Raw genomic sequence first — 23,695 nt, 5'->3', positions numbered from 1 at the left:
TTGAATTTGTGTTAACAAAACATTTGTTAACAAGATTTCATGGTTTGTTGTTGAGGAGTGAATAATTTTGTTAACCTTTCATTAAAGTTGTTTCTTCATTGCTGTAGATAACACTGAAAAACTTATATAAAAGCTAATGGCAGATTTTATACATAAAATGAATTTTTGTATGGCTTCAAATTTTATTGGTTCATTATCTTAGCTTATAGAGTAAAGAAAATTTATTAGTGCCAGTAATTCAATTAAAAAGATGCTTGAGGAAGCGATAATGGTATTTCTCATACAAAGCCTTCCTCCCATAAAGAAAAATACACACATGTGAAACATTTTTACTATATACATTATGATTTAAAGTCAAGTACTGAATTAGTGGGTTGATAACAGCTACAGCAGATGTTGTGTACATAATACCAAGTTACATTTCTTGATATATGATATACCCATTACCAAAATCACAGTCAGTTGCTGAAGGCATTCACAGTTAGTGAGAGACAGGGAGATAAATGAGAACCCCTATGAAGATTGTCTTAGATGCTTATATAGGAGTCTGTAAGTTACTGTATGAGAAAAAAATAGTGCTGCATTGATATAGAATATCTGAACTTTTTTTTTCAGAGCCTGACAAACATTACAAGTATAAGTTAAAAAATTCAGCATAAAGGTGTATGATGAGCATATGATTATATTTAGTGCTCTGGAACAAAATGGCAGTGAGAGGGAGATTACTGAGTAGGTCAGAGTGAGAGACAAAGTAAATTGCATAGATTATTCAAAAATGGTATGGTGCCTTGAGTGTAACATGTATACATGCATACGAGGGATGTTGCATATTTTTATATCGGGAAGTTGAATAAGAGAAATGAGCAAGTGTAGGCACGCAGGAAGTACAATATACTGATGGACAACATGTAAGCTTGTTTGAGTCAGAGCATGGAACATGGCATTATAAGCGAAACAGATGTTAAGAAATGTTGTGCAGACATAAGTCTCTGATCAGACCACACTTGGACTATTGTTCTCAGATTTGGTCCCCAGGATTTGAAGGGGATAAATTAACTGTGGAAAGGATACAAAGACGGATGACAAAGATGGTTTCAGGACTGTACAAGGATAGTTATGGGGATCGACTGAGAGAATGTGGACTGCAGAGTTTGGTGGATATAAGAAGGAGAGGTGATATGATTGAGACTTTTAAACTGTTGAGAGGTGGTTACAGGGTTGACACTGGGGAGTTCTTTCGCTTGGTTGAACAGCAGGAAGGAGTGATGACAAGAGGCCATCCCTGGAAGTTACGAAAGGAAATTGTGAGCAAGAGGGTGAGGAGTGGTTTCTTTGCGTGGAGGGTGGTTGAACCGTGGAATGCATTGCCAGATGGAGTGGTGAGAGCGAGAACGGTCAATGAGTTTAAGGTGGTATGATAGACTTTGTGTTTCTTAGGGGGAACCTCCCCTTGATGAGTCTTGACAGACTTTATGTTCTTAGGCAGGACCTCCCATGATGAGTCTTTTGACTCCATGGAGGCCTGAATAATAATAATAATTAAGAAAGAATATGAAAACAGAGTGCAATTAATAGTAAGATAGCAAGCAGGGCTGATGGCAAAACAGCATGTGCCACATGACTGACAGTATGATAGCAAAAAAAATGATGCAAGATTTGAAAGCAGAGATAGTGCAGATGAGGCAAGAGATGAAGTATATGCGCTTCATCTCTTGAAATAAGAAAAGACTGAAATGTATGGAAGAGTGAAGAAGACAAATGAATGATGGCTGTATCAAAGAGGTATCAAAAGATTCACGAATGGACATTGTATGGGGATTTAATTATCAGAGGTGTGATGAATGAGAATATGCATAAAGTTTGTTTACTGGGAGGAAGAATGGGTAGAGTGATTGAAGAGTTGAATATGAGGAGTAAACTGGCAAAAGAGATGATAATGGTAATAGGAACAGATGACTTGGTTGGAAACAAGGAAAATGTAATACGGATATCAGGTGGCTGTGGAGAAAAATAAAAGATAATAGTTTGATAGAAGAGGTAGTTAGTATGTTGCCTAGGTATGACAGCAATTAGTTGAGGTGTACAGCAAGGATTGTAAATGTTAGCAGAAATGTGTGAAGGGAAAGGAGTGCAGCAGTTTGTGAATGTGTGGGATGAGTTTGAGGAATGAATAGAACTGTATAACAGTAATGGACTGCATTTAAATGGTTTTGGTGTTAGACATATAGAGATGCTTCTGCTGGAAGTAAGAGTAATGAGTTTAGAAAATGGATCTGAACAAGTAAGAAGTAATATGTGGAAGAGCAGAAGAGTATGGAGGGTGACTGAATGGAGAAGTGAGCAGCATGAGCATTGAGAGAACAGGTGTCCAAGATGAGTAGGGAAATGAGAGGAATCAGGATGGACAGAAGGGAATAGAATGAGAAAGTTTGATCCTCAAAGCGGGAGTGAATGTGTGCATAGACAAGAAAGGAAAAAAAAATGGTCTGAGATGTGGGGAAAGAAGTGTTTTTTTTTTTTTAGAGAGGTCTGGGATAGGCTTGAGAAAGAGGAATTGAGGAGAAGTTACATGTACTAAGTAGTATCAGTGAAACACTTGTTAAAGATCCAGAAACGAACTGTTATCTTTGTATATTAATTCTAGAAGTATCAGAAACAAAGCGAATGAAAGCATTGGTTGAGTTCATTCATCAAAAATTAGTGAAATAAATGAGACAGTTAGATGAAGATGACATCCTGAAAGGAATAAAGATGGAATGGTATGATGTTTTCGTGAAGATAGAAAAAACAAAAAAATATGCAACTTCCTCATATAAAAATATGCAACAGCACTCCACCTCAAAAAAATTGAGGTGGAGTGCTGTTGTGTTAGAAAAGGGGTTGTGCACATGCAAGGGGAAAATAGTAGCAGTGGTTTTGAGGCAGAAGAGATAGAAATAATATTCTCACAGGATGTGGTGGTGAATGGGCATCAGCATTACCACTGTTTAGTAAAAGTGACCATGATGCACTAATATTTAAGGTGATCACACAGAAAAACAAAAAACAAGTTGTCAGAAGGTATATATATGGAATTATAAGGTTGGTGAGTATGAAAAGCCATGAAGTCAGCATTACTATCATGGGTTGATGAGCTATGAGAAAAAGACATCACACAGCACATTAAATAATAGAAGTGATGCTGTTTGACTTCATAGCTTTTCACAATCACCCACCTTGCAATTAATTAAATATAAGGTAGGTGATTATAATCATCTTAATTATAATAATAACTATTATTATATAGTATCTCTGTGGAGTCTAATTCTGGCAATCCATTCCACTTATTCACCACTCTATACACACACACACACAAAAAAATCTAGTCTGGAAACCCTTACTAACACACTATTACACAACTTTCATGGATAACTCGTAGTTCTCTATTTCTCATATATTGAAAAATTTCCTTTACATCAATTTTATAAACCCTCTTTAATATCTTATAAGTTTCTATCATGTTCCCTCTTTTCTGCCTATCAACTAAACTTTGTAACCCACACATCTTCAAGCTACCTAATAGGGAGCATTCCACAGACCTGTCACCAACTTAGTCACTCGTCTCTGAATCCTGCATATTACTTCCTGATCCCCCAAGAAACCTAGGTGACCAAATCTGTGCACAGTAGGCAATATGTAGCCAAATCATAAGCTTATAAAGCAGAGCTGTGGAGTCGGAGTCAGAAGCAATTCTTTGTTTACTGGAGTCCGAGTAGGAGTTGGTAAAAATGTACTGAATCCGACTCCTAATAAATTGCATTTGTAATATAAATAATATGTTAAAATTTCCTATTTCACAGATATTAATTTGATTGACCTGTTTTTATTTCAGGTTATATTTTCAGGATATATTTTAATTTCAAGTTCTTTGCCAATTTTTAAAATAAAACATATTTTATTAATGATGTAATTTTTTCATGTAGTACTGTCATATCCTGTACACCCCTTGAGGGTACATGGCAGGAATTTGATGATGATGATGATGAACATATTTTATGATAATTTATATATTATATTAGTGAAAATGGCATTCCATGAAAAATTCACAAAGGCAAAGAAAGTGTCAACAGAGTCTGCTGTTTTTGAACACTTTACAATAACAACAGATGGGAAATATAATCTGTGTCAATGTATTATAGAAGATGGTGATTGTGAAAGAGTATGTGATGCAAAAATTAGTCGTTTTTGTGGTTCTGATAAAAATGCACTTACAAGAGCATAAAATTTTAAAAGACACTTGCAGCATTTTTATCCTAAAGTGTTAGAAGCTGTGAATGAGAAAGACAGCAATAAAAATATTCCCTCTACTTTAGAACTAAAGAAAGATCAGAAACCTACTGAAGTCCAACATAACTACCAAGTTTCTTTATATCTGACAAAGCTATCATAACAATGACACCAGATAAGTTTAAAAACCACATCATTGAAATGGCAGTGAAGAATAGTGTGCCTCTATCTTTTTTTTCACAACCAGCCTTTTGAGGCTTCCCAAATCTCTTCTCTTCTTCATTTACCAGTTTCAAAGTTTTTGTAGCTCTCTTTCATCTTCTTCAATAATAACAATGTCATCTGCAAATCTCAGATTGTTAATTCTCATCCTATATACTGATATTCCTTTTGCACCTTCCTTCATTTTATCCATTGCTCTTTCTAAATGTGCAATGAAAATGCATGGTGATATTTGGTCCCCTGTCTGGTATCTCTTTTTGTTCTAATCCATTTCCCCAAATCATTACCTATTCTAACTGCTGCAACTGCATTCTGATACACATCTTTTAATATAGCTATTAGTTTTCTGTCAATTCCATAGTATTCTAACACTGCTAATGTCACTTTTTGGTCAATGCTGTCAAATGCCTTCTGGTGGTGCTAGAGTCGCTGAAGCATGTCGCAGTGGATTTGAGCTGTGGTAAAAAAAAAAAAAGTGCTTTTTAAACGGAGCAACGGAGTCACACTAAACAGTGTTTAGTGTGACTCCGTTGCAAATTGTGCCACATTTTTTCTCAGTAACACAAGTGTTCTTTAGTGGTGCTGCTTTTGGACTTTAGTTGTCATATTGTGTTATTTTTGGGTTAGCGAGAAGGCGAAGTCAGAGTCGGACGCATCTGCAGTGGAAGATATCTTCCACCTTAATAAGTAATAACTATACTTGGCAGTATAGTTATTAACTATACTAATAACAAAATAAGTTTTTGTTATTAGTATAGTTAAATATAGTTTATACTTGTAATATAGCATAAGTAAATTAACTTACAGTAGAGCGTATAACATAGTATTTAGTTGTAGTAGTTCCTCAGCACTAAATTAATGATGGCAGCAGCTGCACTCCAATTACAAATGGCATGCCACCAAGTCCTCCCCAATTCAAGGACTCTATTTTGCATAACATAATAATGGATTTTTCGGTATGCGGGACTTGTGACATGTATGTGTCCCAGCAGCTGGATATGTGGTGGGTCAGAGAAGCCGGGGAGAGCTTATATGCATAAAATGTAGGCAATGGAAGAAATTCAGTGAGTTAGATGTTACAATATGAGACCTCACGTCAGAAGCGGGAGAATCTCGAGAGACGAGTAGTGTGATAGGTGAGAATAATAAGCGAAATATGAATGAAAAAATAAGAGTGGGAAGTGTGGAAGACTTAAGTGCTTGTGAAGTTTTTGTAGATGGTCTTGATTGGGAGGATGAATGCCGAGTAAGAGTGACTAACTTACAGAGAGAGAGATAGATGAGTTGAAAGAGGAGGCGGAATGTCTCGGGAATGAGATGAGAAGTATGAAAAATGAGAGTAGGAGAATGGAAGAGATGAGATGAATGCAAGGCGAATCAGAGGAGGAGTGAGAGAGAGTTATGGGAATAATAGAAGAGGAGAGAATAGAAACAGAAGAGAGGGAATGAGAGAGAGGTATGGGAATGATAGAAGAGAAGAAAATGGAAAGTAGAAGAGAGGGAATGAGAGAGAGAGTTATGGGAATGATAGAAGAGGAGAGAATGGAAACAGTCAGAGAGAGGAAGTGAGAAGAATTCGAGGAAGTGCTGGAACCAGGGATAGAGTGATGCCGGGACAGCAGGTAAGTAGGGGAACAATGAGAGAAAGGGTTAGAGGAGAGAGAAAGTGAGGGATGCAGGTCAGCAATCAAGGAACAGATTTGTAAGAGGTGTGATGTATGGAGACTCGATGATCCATGGTGTGCAAGATAGGATGCCAGAGGAGCGTTTGCCTGAAGGAACAATAGAAAATGTGGCTATGGTAATTAAGTGTAGTAATAGGGTGGATGAAATGATTGTGATGGTCAACACGAATGACTTGAGAGGCAGTGTAAATCAAATGGTGAGAGATCTGAGATTCATGCTTCAGGTTGTACAAAAGCAAACACAGAGAGGAAATATAGTGTGTGTGTGTGTTACCCAGGTATGATAATGAGGAGCTCAGCAGAAGAGCAGTAATAATGAATAGTATAATAGCCAGAATGTGTCAGAAGAGAGGATTCCAATATGTGGATGCTTGGAGGGCATTGAGAAAGGAAAGGAACTGTATACGAGAGACCTCGTGCATTTGAATGAGAAAGGACGTACACATCTGGAGAGAGATGTCTACGTCCTTCCTCATTCTGGAGAGATGTCTACGTATTGCTGTTTTCTGAATGAGTCGGTATGTCAATGCAGGGAACCTAGAGTTCCCAGAGTAGGTAGTAGCAGGGGTGGCCTCTTGGAGGAAGAGAGACAACATCAGGTAACACTAAGTCCAGTGAGATCTTGAGGGTATAATGATAAGTATAAAAGCAGTAACATTTTTATGCTTTATACTAATGCCAGGAGTATCCGGAATAAAGAAGATGAATTGGTGGCGCTAATAACGTCAGCCTGGCAGAAGATTATTGGCGTCACATGGTTGATGGAAGATGATATAATAACAGGAATAGAAGTAGCAGAGTGCAGCATTTTTCTGCAGGATAGGAGGAGAATACGTGCTGGTGGAGTACAGCTTATGATAAGTGATGACTTAGGTCCTCTAAAAGTGGAGGCTTTGGAAGGCAGTGACACTAATGCTTTTGAAGACATACAGTGTGAGGTAGAGGTGGCCAAGACAGGATATTTAGTGGGGTGTTGCTACAAGCCAAGGAGTAAAGAGGGTGGGGAGCAGGAGATGTTTAACCATTTGAGCTTGGCAAGGGCAAGAAGAATAATTGTTATGGTAGATTTTAACTACAGCAGTATAAGCTGGGGAGAGGAAAATGCATGTAGTAATAAGGAGTGGAATTTCCAGAATTCTTGAGGGGCAAATGTAGTCGGCAACATGTAATAGAGAGAACAAGAGGTTCAAGAGTTTTAGATTTGGTTATATTCATTCACCACAATTCCCATATAATCTATTGGTTCATTCATTCCTGCAATGTCACTACCTGGATGATATATTCTTGCAAAGTGTTCACTCAGTAATTCAACTATATCAACTGATTCGGTTACCTCCCTACCATCGGCATTCTTTAAAATCATTCTCCAATATACATTTTTTCTTTTACTTGCAGCATATCGAAAAAACTGTTTGGGATTCTCTTTAGCCTGCATGGCTAATATTCTTTCATAATCCATTTTTGCTTTTCTTACCACACTCGTTACCCTTCTTGCCTGCGCTTTATGCCATTCTTGTGCCTGCCGGTCATCTTTCTCCTTAAATTCCCTCCATAGTTGTTTCTTTTTTTGCAGCTCAAGCTTAATGGTGTTATTCATCCATTTAGCCCCTACTTGATTTATTATTCAGACTCTAGGTATACAGTCAGCCATTGCCTCATGCAAACACTTCCTAACCGCCTCCCATGCACTATCAACATCTAGCCCTTACAGTTTTACATGCCATGGCACTGAACCAATCAAACTCCTAAGCTTGTCATACTTACCAGCCCGATGATTCTACACGTACCCTGTCTTAATTGTAAATTCTACACCTTTAGTCACCTCCCAAATCAAGACCTTATGATCACTCTCACCAATTGGTGGCAACGTGGTCATATTCGTTACAGCCAAATTCTCAGATGCAATTATTAAGTCAAGCACTCTCTGACCCGTAGTATTTTCCATTACATGCTGTCGCAGATAGTTATCCCTTAATAATCACATAAAATCCAATTCCTTCCTCCTGCGTGTCCGCTCCTCCTTCCAGTCAATGTTACCATAGTTGAAATCACCCATAATAATTACCCTCCTTCCACTCATTTCTTCTATTTGCTTATGCATACTATCTCCACCATCTATTCAATCACCTGGTCTATAGCAGCACCCAACTGCATATTTTGTTTTGCTAGTTTCAATCTCACACCAAATAGCCTCAAATGTGCTCTTTTCTCTATCCTGCAGTTCCACTTCTATTCTCCTTGGCTGTAGCTCATCAGCTATCATCAATAGCACTCCTCCCCCCATTTTATTCTCCCTGTCACTCCTGAACACATCATACCCCTCACATTCAATCCCACTAGTTATATCATCTTCTGTCAGCCATGTTTCACTAATGCCAATAACCTGTGGCCTGGAAGTGCCAACCAAGGCCAAAAATTCTTCCTTCTTGTTCCTAATACTTCTGGCATTAGTATACGTGAATTGCAGAAGCCCATTTATCCATCCCTATTTTGATGCCTTATACTAACTATCCCATACTAATTCGTAATCTTTTGTACTCGCTTGGGCATATTACACACATTCATACACTCAACTGTCTCCCTAAAGTCTGCATATCTACTTCCCCTCCCCCTTAATAACTCTAGTTTCCCTGATTCTGCACATCGACTTCCACTACATTTGACAACACCTTTTCAAGTCTCCGTACACCAAATCCATTCAAATGTAAACCATCCATCTTATATAAATCCTTTCGCCCATCAAACTCACTCCACAAATTCCACGCCACTTGTCCTGCATAATTCAGAAATAAAGTCATTTGCAATTATGGCCCTCCTTCTATACTCTTCACTGTCATACCACGAGAACTGGCTCACCATCCTAACTCTCTCTCACTCTTCTCTTTTGCTACCTCAAGCAATTCCTTCACATCCTCACTCATAGCCATTTTGTCTCCTTTCAAATCATTTGTACCTGCTACCACTATCAATTCTTTCATCCGCTGCTTTTGCATTCTAACTGACTCACTTACATCCTTAATGTTCGCACCAGGTTGGTACGATTTTGTTAAACTCTCAACTAACACACCTCTTACTAAGGAATCTCCATACAACACTCGCTCTTTCATTTTTTTTTACACTCACTATCATACTCTTATTTTTTTCTATCATACTTTTTCCGTTTATCAGTCGCTACGCTCGGTAAACATTTTTGCCAACCCTCCAGCTGCCGATTTGCCCTGTGTATCGCTCCACGTAATCGAGCGATCTCATTGCATCAGTCTCATCATTTTTATTCTCTGATAATTCATCCATTCGTTCTGTATGTTTACCTTCATTCTCACTTTCAACGCCACTCTCACAGTTATCTGGTACTAACTCATAAATATCACTATTTTCTAGATTCTCACTTTCGACAATGATATCACTCTCACGACCTGAAAACACTCTTTAAATCCTCACATTCTTTACACTTTCTGCACGCATTCACTCCACTATCGTTGTTTAACCAGACTCCAACCACTCTCCTCAATGCATACATTTCCCAAACGGTACACTGAATCAAATCCTTTAAATTAAAATTTTTAGACAAAGATGGCATCCTGGACTCCATCTTTGTTGTATTCCTCTTTATGGGGGCCATGTGCACGATAATCGTATCTGTCAATTTACTATTTAAAATACTCAGAAAACATCCAAAAATCACCCAGACATGCTAAAATATGAAAAGTAAACAATACTATGCAAATTCACCAATTATTATTCAAAATGACACTTATCTGTTCAGGAGCTCTCCACAAACACTACACACCATGTAGCCCTCTTGCCGCGACTACCCAGCCATATACATTTGTTCCAATTCATGCAGTAGAGTTCTATGTGGAATCTTGTCAAATGCTGCAAAAGCATTTGACAAGATTCCAGCAATATCACTGAAAAGTAATTTCCCTTATTCAACACCATTGTCACTTGATCATAAAAAGCAAATTACTAAGGCAAGACCTACCCTTCAAAACCATGCTGTCTCTTATGGAGTATCATACTCTTCTCCACTCAGTCCTTAATTCTATCTTTCACCAATTTCTCTAACACCTTAACCACCACTCCTGAAATGCTGATTGGCTTATAATTCACTACTTCTATCTTGGAGCCTCCTTAATGCAATTGGACTATTTTGTCTTCTTTCCACTCCACTAGCACTTTCCCAATACTGAGGTTTAAATTAAACAGCTTGGTCAGAGGAGCTGATAATTCCCTTGCACATTCTCAGCTCAATACATGAGTCGATATGCTACCCAATCCCATCACTGTGTTTGTATTAAGGTTCTCCAAATATTTTAAGCACTTCCGTTTCTTCACTCTCCATTCTTCTATCGGTCAATGTCACATCTGGAATTGCAGTGTCACCACCTAGATGGTACACTCCTGCAAAATGCTCATCAGCAATTCAACTATTTGGTTTGGTTCTGTTACCTCCCCACAATTATAATTATATCCTCTGATAAGATAATCAAATTCAACATCCTCAATCCTCGTGTGACTTCTGTTACATACTGTATTAGGAAGTTGTCCCTCAAAAGCTCAAGGAACTCTTTTTCTTTACTTCCGGTTGCTATCTCATCATCCCAGTCTATATTGCCATAATTAAAATCACCCATAATGATCACCATTTTTCTTATTTGCTTGGCTAATTTGATTATATATTTCATGGTCACTACCATCCACATTATCAGGTGTATATTAACATCCAATGAAGTATTTCATTCTATTCACCTCTATCTCATACCATACTTCCTCAAAACCACTGCCACTATTTTCCTCTTGCATCTCTAATTGTATGAACATAACTCTTTTTCTATCATCGATAGCATTCCACCTCCCTTTTTACCCTTTCTATCATCACAAAATACATCATAACTTTCCATCTGTATTCCTCTCAGGATATTATTCTCATCCAACCACGTCTCACTTATAACAATTTTAATTTTCTGGGTGAACAAACTTAATCGATGCAACCATTTCGTTTGCCTTGTTTTTTATACTTCTAGCATTTCTATACAATCATAACAGCTCCTTCCTGGATCTATAACATGTTTCACCGATACCACTTGTCAGATTTGATTTTTTTTATAATTTTTTGAGCTATTTCTTTTTATCCTTATTCATCCCAGAACCTTCTTAAAATTCAACTGTTTTCCCTAGATCCAGATCATCGCTTTCCTTTTTTTTTCTACACATATTTACACCCTCTTGGAGCATCAGCCTTTCTCACACTGTGTTCACCTGTCCACCCTGTCTTGCACACTTGTTCTCTCATTCTCTGCATTCATTCTACACACTTGCCCTCTCATTCTCTACATTCATTCCACACATTTGTTCTTTCATTCTCTGCATTCATTCTATCCACTTCTTCATTCATAAGTGGCACTTGTATCTCTCGTTTCTTATTCTCGTTTCCATTCTCTCCCACTCTTTCGCATTACTTCTTACTTGCTCAGATTCATTTTTTGCACTCATTACTCTCCCTTCCAGCAGCAGTCTCTCCAAATGACTCACACCGAAACCATTCAAATGTAGTCCATCACTGTTATACAGTTGAATTCGTTCCTTCAACTCATTCCATACATTAACAAACTGCACTCCTTTCTCTTCATACTTTCCCATTAACATATCATTGACAATCTTTGCTTTCCACCCCATCTCATGATTGTCATACCTGGGCAACAAACTTCACTACCTTTCCTATCACACTATTATCTTTTATCCTCCTCAACAACTTCCTGATATCCAATCTTACAATTTCCTTGTTCTCAGTCAAGTCATTTATCCCTATTACTGCTACCAATTGCTTTGGTCGCTTACTCCTCATTTCCAGCACCTCAATCACTCTATTCATTTTACCTGCAGGAAAACAAACCTTCTGCATCTTATTTACCACATCTCTAATAATCGACTCTCCATACAAAGCCACTCATTGGTCTTTCATACTGACATCACTCATTTTCATCTTCTTCACTCTTCCATACATATCTACAATTCTCTCATTTCACTCCACATCCTTTTCATCTCTTGCCTCATCTTCACCACTCAGCTTTCAAATCTTGTGTCATTTTTTTGCTATCATTCACTCTCTCTCTCTCTTTGTTTTATTGGCAGTCATACATGCTTGTTTGTCATCAACAACGCTCGCCATCTTATCTTTAATTGCACACTTCCACTATATTTGTATTGCTTTCATCATTCTTATTGCCATCGATTGTTTTGTTCATCAGATCACTCGTTTGATTTTTTCCAAACTTTTCTGCCGGCAAAGGTTGGTCGATTGGTAGAGCCTCTGCTACTAATGGCTCAGTTAAGTAAGTTTGAGCGCGGTTAGTAGTTGGAAGGGGGCCAATCGTTCGATGCTGTTGGCACACTCTCCCTCGATGAGTCTTTGGACTCCCTGGAGGTGTCAAATAATAATAATAATAATAATATTTCACTATTTTACGGGGTCTCTCTTTGCTATCAGATGAGCACTCATCCTTCTTGTGGTATTCTTACTTCCAACACCTTCAGCTACAGATGCGTTTTTTTCACCCATGAAGTCTGCATTTAGATCACGCTTCACATACACCCCTTCCATCTGCCTTAAATTCCCTAATTTATCAACACAATCCAACGAATACATATAGCACACCTCAAATTTCACGAAATGACTAAAATCAAAATGAAACTATTTTCAAGACAATGCCACTGCCATCTTTCCTTCGCCAGTTACTATACTCTGCTCTAAGTTTAACAAACCCACACACTACAACACTGCAAGTGCACTTCTACCAACTGTTACCCATAAACACACTTATTTACAATTAATTACTCTAAGAAAGCTATCTGAACAGGGAACCTTCTTTTCACAAACCTTCCAGGGAAATCCCACTTGGCGACCTTTAACTTTTCCAGTGCTTTATCAACTATGTTTAAAGTTTTTTACCTTGGATTTATTATACATTAAAGATATCAAGAAATTATATACTTAGTTTTAATCCTTTTCCATGGAAGCAAAACAATGTTTTGATGTCAAATATATTCACGTCCAAGCTACTTGTATATAGAGGCTAATGACTTCATATCACTTGTCTTATTATGCATTCCATAATGCAAAGCCCACTCCCTTTCGGACATGTATAATAACAGTGGCACTTCCCATTATATCACTTGCCTTATTATGCAAGTGATATAATGGGAAATCCATAATGCAAAGCACACCCTCTTTCGGACATGTATAATGCCAGTGGCACTTTCCATTGAAGGGTGACTGCCATTGCCTGGTTTCGACCTTTATTGAGGTTTCATTAGTGAGAGCCAGACCCAGGAGAGATGCCGAGGTTGAAGTGATGCAGAAATCATATACCAGTAGCCAAAAGGTCCTCAACCTTATTAATAAAATCTCTGGATGAAAGAGAACAAAGTTGAAAGTTTTTTACCTTGTGTTTATTATATGTTAAAGATATCAAGAAATTCTTTCTTGGTTTTAATCTTTTTCCCAAGGAAGCAAAACAGTGGTTTGCATGGGAATCATACTAAAGCAAGTGATATGAAGTCATTAGCCTCTATATTCAAGTAGCTCAGACAAGAATATATTTCATGCACAAAACATTGTTTTGCTTCCTTGGGAAAAGGATTAAAACTAAGTATATAATTTCTTCGTATCTTTAACATACTTTATTGACTAAATATAATAATTCTGATGTATTAGACAAAGGAAAAGGATACACAGTAATATACTTGGATTTTACAAAGGCTTTTGATAAAGTACCTCGTGATAGGTTGACAGTCAAACTAGAGCAGATGGGGTTGGATATTAGATTAGTGCATTGGATTGGAGACTGGCTATCTGATAGGTATCAACAAGTTGTGTATTGGGTGCGATATCCAGGAAAAGGAAAGTCACTAGTGGAGTCCCTCAGGGGTCTGTTTTAGGCCATTACTGTTTAACTTGTATATTAATGATATAGGTGAAGATTTGTATGGAGATATTCAGTTGTTTGCAGATGTAGGTGAAGATTTGGATGGAGATATTCAGTTGTTTGCAGATGATGCAAAGTTGGGACGAACCATGAAGTGTAGTGAAGATGTTGTGGCCTCACAGGAAGACCTGAAAAGATTGAGTGATTGGGCACGGAAATGGTAATGTGAGTTCAATGTTGCAAAATGTAAGGTTTTAAAATTTGGAAAACAAAGATGGGATGCAGTATTTATGCTTGGTGAGAATATATTGTTGGAGGTAGAGGAAATAAGAGATCTGGGGGTGATGTGAATAAGGATCTAAAATTTAGGGGACACATCGCCAAAATTGTGAAGACAACACAAAGGCTTCTGGAAATGATGCAGATGACACTGACGTGTAGAAGTAGGGAGATTCTTGTTCCATTGTATAAGGCTTTGATTAGTTCACACATGGACTATTGTGCCCAGATTTGGTCACCGGGTTTTCAGAAGGATGAAGAGATGTTGGAAATGGTCAAAAGGAGACTGACTAAGGTAGTTTCTGACCTCTGGAATGTCGAGTATGAGGAAAGATTGAGAAGATGTAATTTGCAGAGTTTGATGGACAGGAGGAGGAGGGGAGATATGATAGAGACCTTCAAGTTGGTAAGGGGTTGTTATAGGATTAATGCTGGAGAAGTTCTACAGAGAATAGTGGGAGATCAGGGCAGAACCAGAGGTCATCCCTGGTAACTGTATAAAGAGGGTGTGAGTAGGGGAGTGAGAGGCAGGTTTTTTCGTGCAGAGTTGTGAATGATTGGAATGCCTTGCCTGAAAATGTGGTGTCGGCAAAGAGTTTGAATGTGTTTAAAACACGGTATGATGAGCTGTGTGTGTGATAAAAGGACCTCCGAGATGAGTCTTTGACTCCATGAGGTCTTGGGGTGGTAATAATAATAATAGTTCATTGTTATATCTTTTCCTCCACACACCTTTCTTTTGTACTGCTCCAAAAATATATCTGAGAACTCTTCTTTCAAACAGACCTAGCAATCTTTCATCTGCCATTGATAATACCCAGTTTTCAGAGGCATAAGTTAACACTCTTCTTACAAGTACTTTGTACATCATTATCTTTATTTTTCTGGAGATCAGATGTGACTTTAAGTGTTTCCTAAGTCCACGAAAGCATCTATTTTCCGAAAGAATGCGTCTCTGAATCTCATTACTGATATCATTTCTACAATTAACTTCTGAACCCAAGTATATAAAACTATGTATAATTTCAAATTTATAGGAACCAATTTCAATTTGAGAAGGATTATTATCACAAATCTTTCTTGGCATATACTTTGTTTTTTCTTGGTTAATCTGCAAATCCATCTTCTTTGCTGCCCTTTCTAAACTGATGAAAGTTTCTTTGCTATAATATTGATATCGTCTACATATGCCATAATTTGTACTGACTTGTAGAAAATAGTTCCCCTTGTATTAATCCAGCCAGCATCTCTGAAAACCTTTTCAAGTGCTATGTTAAACAGTAAGCAAGTAAGCCATCCCCTTGTCAAACACCATTTTTTATATATATTGGATCAGACAATATGTTCTGAATTTTGATCTGACAATGAGTATTTCTCACTGTAGCTTTAACTAAAGAAATAAGTTTTCGTGGAATCTGTAGTTCCTCCATTGCAATAAATAAGTCACATCTATCTATGCTATCATATGCAGCTCCAAAATCTATGAAAAGGTGGTGTGTTTCAATACCAAATTCATTACATTTTTCGAGTAATTGGCATATATTAAAAATCTGATCATTTGTAGATCTTCCTTGATGGAAACCACACTGCCAATCACCAATAACATTCTCTACATTGGGATAGTAAATCAGTTCCAAGAGGAACTGATTTGCTATGTACACCTTATAGAATGTTAAAGAAAATTTTATAAGTTGTACTAGTAAATCAGTTCCTCTATAGTTAGAACATATCATTGCATCACCTTTCTTAGGATGGGGCATATGAAGCTCAGATTCCACTCGTCTGGAATCATTTCATTAACATCCCAACCGGCTACGATGTCTATAGACATCCAGCAAAATCCGGATACGATTCTGTAACACCTTTGAATAACATGGATAAGAAGTGCAATTTGGTCTCACTGTTTCATCTACCATGGTAGAGATGTTAACCACGGTAGAGAGGTTAATCTAGATTTTGTTGATAAGTTGACACAGCTGCTTAAAGTATTCTGTACCTGCACTTTTAATTAATACCGCTTCTATCCGATCCATTCCTGTGGCCTTATTGTTTTTAAGTTTTTTAATAGCTGCCTCCACTTCTGCATCTGTTGGTATTGGTTTAACTGCTTCTAGATCATGGCTCTCTTCCAGATCATAATTGACCAGATATATTTAGATTCAATAATTCATCAAAATGCTCTGGCCATCTTCCTAGTATCATTTCATTCCCACTCAAATTTATAACCTCTTTATCCCTGCATAACGTTGTTCTAGGCTGGAAATCTTTCCAACTACTATTTAATACATTATGGAAAATTATGGAGACAACTACCATGTTAGAGCAAAACTTTAGTTTAATATAAGCCAAAATGAACACTCGACATTTCGACCATCATATCAAGGTCATCTGGAGCATACACATATATACAGAGAAACAAGCTGCACTGCAATCTACATGGTTTGCTAAAGTTACCGACCAACCGTTACAACAATTATTGGCCTCACCTCTGGTATAAAAAAACCTTTACTACATCAAAGCTAGAGTCCGATTATTATTTAATAAATTTAATTTAATCCTTTATCCAAGTGTGGATAAAGGATTAAACTAAATTTATTATATTCTAACCAAGTGAAAAATAAACTTCCTATTATTATTATTATTATTCAGGCCTCCATGGAGTCAAAAGACTCATCATGGGATGTCCTTCCTAAGAACATAAAGTCTATCAAGACTCATCGAGGGGAAGGTCCCCCCTGAGAAACACAAAGTCTATCATACCACTCCTTAAACTCATTGACCGTTCTTGCTCTCACCACTCCATCAGGCAATGCATTCCACGGTTCAACCACCCTCCATGTAAAGAAACCACTCCTCACCCTCTTGCTCGCAGTTTCCTTTCGTAACTTCCAGGGATGGCCTCCTGTCATCACTCCTTCCCACTGTTCAACCAAGCGAAAGAACTCCACAGTGTCACCCCTGTAACCACCTCTCAACAGTTTAAAAGTCTCAATCATATCACCTCTCTTTCTTCTATCCACCAAACTCTGCAGTCCACATTCCCTCAGCCGATACTCATAACCAAAATTGTACAGTCCTGAAACCATCTTTGTCATCCGTCTTTGTACCCTTTCCACAGTTAATTTATCCCCTTCAAATCCTGGGGACCAAATCTGAGAACAATAGTCTAAGTGTGGTCTGGTCAGAGACTTATACAATGGAATGATAATCCTTTTATCTCTGCAGGTCAGTGTCCTTCTCATAATTGCGGCAATCCTCTGTGTTACCTTCACCACCTTTGCAATATGTTCTCTGAATTTCAGGTTTCTATCAATCATCAACCCCAGATCTCTTGTCCCGCCCTACTTCCTCCAGTATAACTCCTCCCATAGAGTATGCAGTGTCCCATTGATGTTTCCAAAATCTCAAGACCTTACAATTTGCTGTATTAAACTGACACTCCCATTCAATTGCCCATCTATATAGCTTATTCAAATCCTCTTGCAGGGCTACCACATCTGCACTATTACTAATAATCCTTCCCAGCTTCGCATCATCCGCAAACAATTGAATATCCCCTTGCAATCCACTGGCAATGTCATTGATATAAAGGTTAAACAATATAGGTCTGGTACTGAGCCCTGTGGGACCCCACTTGTAACCCTCTGTCTCCTTGAAACTGCTCCACCATACACAACTCTCTGATACCTATCAGACAGCCAATCCTGAATCCAGTTGACCAATCTGACATCCAGACCCCATGTGCTGCAACTTAAATATCAGCTTATCATGTGGCACCCTGTCAAATGCCTTCGCTAAGTCTAAGAAAATTGCAGTATATGCCTTTCCCTCATCTAATGTTCTTGTAACTTTATTATAAAAGGTTACAAAATTAAATGGGGCTAGAGAGCAACATGTTTATATATATATATATATATATATATATAAATAAATAAAAAACTGTGATTACACATAAATTTCAACCAATTGGTATGGAATAGTTTCCAATAAAAGCTGAAAATTGCTTCAAGTCCTAAAGTATGCTAGATACTAAGTAGACTGAATATGTGCCATCCAAATTCTTGCAATTTTTATGCCACCATTATTGTTGAGATTAGGGTGGTTAATCAGAAGTCACATGCTTCTTTAAATTTTCTTTCATACCAGGTTTTTGTGTGATGTAAAGGCCTGCTGCACCAAAATTGTTATATTTAATGTCTTTTGTGTTCTATTTTACGATAGGGATTGTACGTCCAGTTTAGCCAATATAAGGTAAGTTTACAGGTGCAATAGACGCAATGAACTCCAGGATGTGCCAATGGGAGGAGAGGATCCTTAGAATATGTTTTTTAATTTTATAGATGGTTTAAAAGTGGCATTGAGATTATAATGGTGTAGGATTCTATTGATTTTTTCTGATAACCCTTTAATGCATGGGATGGCTATAGTTTTACTGTAATCTATATTCTTTTTTGATGAAGTTTTATGAAGAACTTTATTAATACTATTTTTTGATGAAGTTTTATGAAGAACTTTATTACTATTTTTGTTATAGCCATTATCTATAAATGTGTTGCTAATAATCTTTAATTCTTGTTTAAGAGCTTGTTGATTAGAGTACATTGTTATAGCTCTGTTTTTAAGGATGTTAATGACTCCAAATTTTAGTGATGGGTAGTGATATGAGTTAGCATGTATATATTGGCCAGTATGTGTCGGTTTGTGATAAACCATGAAGGACAGACAGCCTGAGGGAAGACGTGTGACCAATGTATCCAGGAACGGGGAGCGAGTTCTGATTTTCAATTTCGATAGTAATTGTATGCGTTTACGTTGTTTGTTCAGGTGGCTGAGTAATGTGTTTAAAGTTTGTTGACCGTGTGGCCAGATAACGAAAACATCGTCAACGTATCTAAGCCACACTGTAGGTTTTAGAGTAAAGGAATCAAGAGCATTTTGCTCAAAAGCTTCCATATAAAAGTTAGCTGGGGGTGGGGAGTGGTGAGCCCATAGCCATACCTTCTTTTTGTAGATAAAATTTATTTGCCACACGAAGTAATTTTCATCTTTTATTGGAAACTATTCCACACCAATTGGTTGAAATTTATATGTGTAATCACAGTTTTTTTTATTTATATGTGTAATCACAGTTTTTTTTATTCATATGTGTAATCATGTGGTACATATATATATATATATATATATATATATATATATATATATATATATATATATATATATATATATATATATATATATATATATATATATATATATATATATGTGTGTGTAGAAAGTTTTTTACCTTGGGTATAATATATGTTAAAGATACCAAGCTATTTTAAATATAAACCTGAAAAACCAGGTTTATATTTAAAATATAGGGTGTCCCAAAATTCACGCAATTAAATTTAGCGTCATTTGTGCGGTAAAGTGTTGCCAACGAGAGAAAAAAGACAGTGTGACAGCTGACAGTTCAGGGTTATTCAAAATGGAGCGCTACATGAAAGAACAATGCATTTTCATTGTTGAGCAATATTAAAAATAATGAAGGTTTAGCAGCTACGGTTCGCAATTTTCGTACAAAATATGGTCGGAATAGTGATTTAACTTCATCAACTATGAAAAGATTAATTAAAAAATTCAAGGAAACTGGATCAATTAGTGATCTTATACACTCTGGCTGTCCTTCAACAGAAAACATCGAAGCAGTTCGTGAGAGTGTTGCTGAGAGTCCAGGAACATCAATTCGGTACCGTGGTCTTGAATTGGGCATTTCGAGAAGCGCTCTACAGCGTATTCTCACGAAAGATTTGCATCTTTATGCTTACAAAGTTCAATTGACTCAAGAACTGAAGCCTAAGTTCATTGAATGGATTATGGAACAACAAGTGGATGCTTATTTTTCGAACAAAATCATCTTTAGCGATGAGGCTCATTTTCATCTTCATGGCTTCGTTAATCGACAAAATTGTCGCATTTGGGGTTCAGAAAATCCACGAGTGATTGTTGAGAAACAAATGCATCCACAACGTGTCACTGTTTGGTGCGGATTTTGGGCTGAAGGCATCATCGGTCCATTCTTCGAAAATGCGGCTGGTAAGGCAATAACAGTTAATGGTGCTCGCTATCGCGACATGATAATCCAGTTTTTTGTGCCTAAATTGCAAGATATGGATGTGGACGACATGTGGTTTCAACAATACGGTGCCACATGCCATACAGCCCGAGAAACAATTCAATTACTCCATGAGTCATTTCCTGGTCGTGTAATTTCCCGTTTTGGTGATCAGAATTGGCCGCCCAGATCATGTGACTTAACGTTGTTGGACTTTTTTCTTTGGGTTTTTTTTGAAGTCTAAGGTTCATGCCAACAAGCCCAAGATCACCCATGCCTTGAAGGAGGAAATTGAGCGCTGTATCAACGAAATTCAGCCACATTTATGCAAAACGGTCATGGAAATTTTCGATAAAAGAGTGCGTATGTGCCAGCAAAGCCGTGGAGGCTATTTACCCGATATGCTATTCCATGCATAACCCTATACTGTGTACTTTATGAATCAATAAGAAATTACAATTTTTAATTAAAAACCTGTGTTTTCTATCAAAATTACTTCTTGCGTGAATTTTGCGACACCCTGTATTTTAATTTGTCTAAATTTAAGATCTAAAAGTTCAATAAATAAATAAATTGTGTTTGAATTCACTGTGATTTCAAAGAGTGATCTTACTTAAATTTGCATAACACATTAACGACACCATTTGTTCATTTAAGTTTACACAATTTTATTTCATAGATATTATTTACAATGTTATCTTTCTGAATCTAACAAACAGAAATAGGAATTTTCAGTTTCCAATTGCACTAATATAAACAGCACTGCTATAAAAGCAAGCATCTGCCACTTTTGCGATTGTTCTTGATTTTCACCTGCGAAGAAAAAAAAAATCTTATTGTTAGTGATGGAAAAGTTAGCAAATTACTATAATCCTAATACAGTAGTTAGTTCTGGAAGTTATCAAAGCTTTACAGAAAAACACAAATTGGTAACATGAAAACGTGAAAAGTTGGTTAGCAACACAGCCTACTTATGTGAGACATAAATCCATTAGAAGAAAGATTAACCGCAATCAAATCAAAGTCCCGACACTTTTACACACTTTTCAATGTGATTTGGCAGATATGTCATCCTATGCAAAAGAGAATGGGGGCTTGTGTTTCCTTCTTGTATGCTTGTATGCATTGATTGTTTTTCCCCGATTGCGTGTGTTCGAACACTGAAGAAGAAATCAGCAGACGATGTTGTTAATTCTTTCGAGTCTATTTTTAAAGAAGAAGTGCCATGTTACATAAACACAGATTAAGGAAAAGAGTTTTGCAACAAGAAAGTTCATGCATTGTTTAAGAACCATAATATTCATTTTTACACGACCAGGAGCGAAATGAAAGCACCCATTGCTGAAAGGTTTATCAGAACATTGAAAACAAAGATCTACAAATGGATAACGTATACTCAAAGTAAAAGTTAAACGAAAGTTTTGCAGACCCTTGTACATACTTATAACCTCACAACACATCGCACTGTCGGTATGGCTCCTTCGGAAATTAACCTTCACAACGAGGATCGTGTTTGGGAATATTTGTACGGAACCCAAGAAGAGGCTACGAAACCAATATTTCACGTAGGTGATAGTGTGGTTTTAAGTGATGATATCTACAAATTTAGAAAAGCGTTTTGGGGTAACTGGATACGAGAATTGTTCACTATTGCTCAGGTTATTAATAGAAACCCTGTAGTATATAGAGTTCGGGGTCGGGATGGAGAGTTAGTGGTGGGAACTTTCTATGAACCCAACTGCAAAAGGTTGATATATACCCAATGAACTTCCGGAAGACGTGTATCTAATCGAAAGAGTACTTAAGCAGCGCAAACAGAAAGGAAAGCTTCAGTATTTTGTTAAGTGGCTCGGTTATTCCTTATCGTATAATTCTTGGGTTTGCAGCGAAGATGTTTTACTTAACCCCTCCCAGTACCGCCAGTATGAAAATGTTTCCTACTACCACGCAAACGAAATTTCAAGTGGAATTACCATTTACCTTTAAGATCAGACTTAAAGGTCAATGCGAAGTTGCTCTAGCTGAAATTCATCTTTCGGGAGAATTTAATAACATCGATTCCGGTTATGGTGAGTTTCATATGATGCAACAACAACATCACAGGAAATGATATTTTCGAAAAGTCTAAAGAAGGATTTTACAAAGTGTACAAGATTCCCCATGGCAGCTATAATTCACCCACTGACCTTCTTCAAGCAGTATTTGATGTGACTTCTGTGATTACTGGGAAAAAAAAAGAACCCAAACAATACTGGGAAAACCATTGCTGAAAATTCTCAGAGCCGATTACTTCAGTGAGGTCACGAAAGTAAGAAGAAAACGAATACTAAAAAGTGCAAGCCTGAGGACATCTTTTGGTGAGGATATGATGTCAGAGTTAGATCTTTTTTCCCACCCTCGTGTCAATTTGTGTGGGGAAAGAAGTTCTTATGTCACCTACCAACTAATATCCAGTACTGACAGTGGAGGTCCCATGGAATTTTGCATACCAAGTACATCTGAAGAATACTTGGATTTGGGAAAATCACCTTCGTGTTTTTGTGCACATCACTGACAATGACAGTAAACCTATTGTAGATTTTTCAATTGGTATCGTGAACACTTTTTTCCATTTCCTTCAGTCAAATTGACTTTTTTCTCCAAGATAAAGTAGTGAATGTGGCATCAGACACATATCCTTATAGGGCTTATATTGAAAACCAGGTAAATTATTACAGAGATGCTAAAAACAGTCAACTGACAAATGAGCTATTTGTTAAAGATGATGTGGCTAATGTTAGTGATATGCTTACAAAAAGTGAATATGGGATGCGTAGACGACAAGCTCGAATTAACTAATCGAAAAGTGTCGAGATGCTTGGGCGAATACACGCTGACATCATGCATCAAGACCGGTACTTAATCAACAACGGTTCTGTTCGTGTTTATTTGGTTCGCAGTTCTCCCGAATTTTGTTTACAGAGTGCAAATGCTGTTGCTAAGGCTAAAGTGCAAATTGAAGAGGCTACACTTTTTGTCCACAAAGTCAAAATAAACACAAAGATTCAACTGGCTCACCTGTCTGTATTAGACAAGTCAAACATGATATATCCCATCAAGTCAAACATGGTTTATCCCAAAAACATTAAATGCTGTTTTTACAACTTGGATATTATGTGATCCTTTCTCTAACACAATTTTACTAAACACCCACCCTCAAAATCTTTCCCTAATCACCC

At 37.3% G+C, this 23,695-nt stretch overlaps 2 protein-coding genes across 2 annotated transcripts in view; one reads left to right on the top strand and one right to left on the bottom strand.

Moving 5' to 3' along the window:
- The window catches only part of LOC150106232 (voltage-dependent calcium channel subunit alpha-2/delta-3-like), a 2,133,114-nt gene that overhangs the window by 2,088,054 nt on the left and 21,365 nt on the right, over window positions 1–23,695 (top strand). The gene's annotated exons all lie outside the window — the stretch shown is intronic.
- On the bottom strand, window positions 15,685–16,140 carry LOC150106233 (uncharacterized). The gene has a single exon (XM_090392962.1). The coding sequence runs from the start codon at window positions 16,138–16,140 to the stop codon at window positions 15,685–15,687; it is 456 nt and encodes a 151-aa protein (XP_090249088.1).

The sequence above is a fragment of the Typopeltis vanoorti genome, chromosome 5 (assembly GCF_054136105.1).
Source record: "Typopeltis vanoorti isolate ZY-2024b chromosome 5, IOZ_Tvanoo_1.0, whole genome shotgun sequence".
In the NCBI taxonomy this organism is placed as follows: Eukaryota; Metazoa; Arthropoda; class Arachnida; order Uropygi; family Thelyphonidae; genus Typopeltis; species Typopeltis vanoorti.
The sequence above is the reverse complement of the archived record's forward strand: the minus strand, read 5'-3'. Positions and strand labels throughout refer to the sequence as shown.

Bases quoted from the DNA above. Each gene is read 5' to 3' on its own strand.
- LOC150106233 (XM_090392962.1), bottom strand. From the start codon at position 16,140: ATGCCCCATCCTAAGAAAGGTGATGCAATGATATGTTCTAACTATAGA.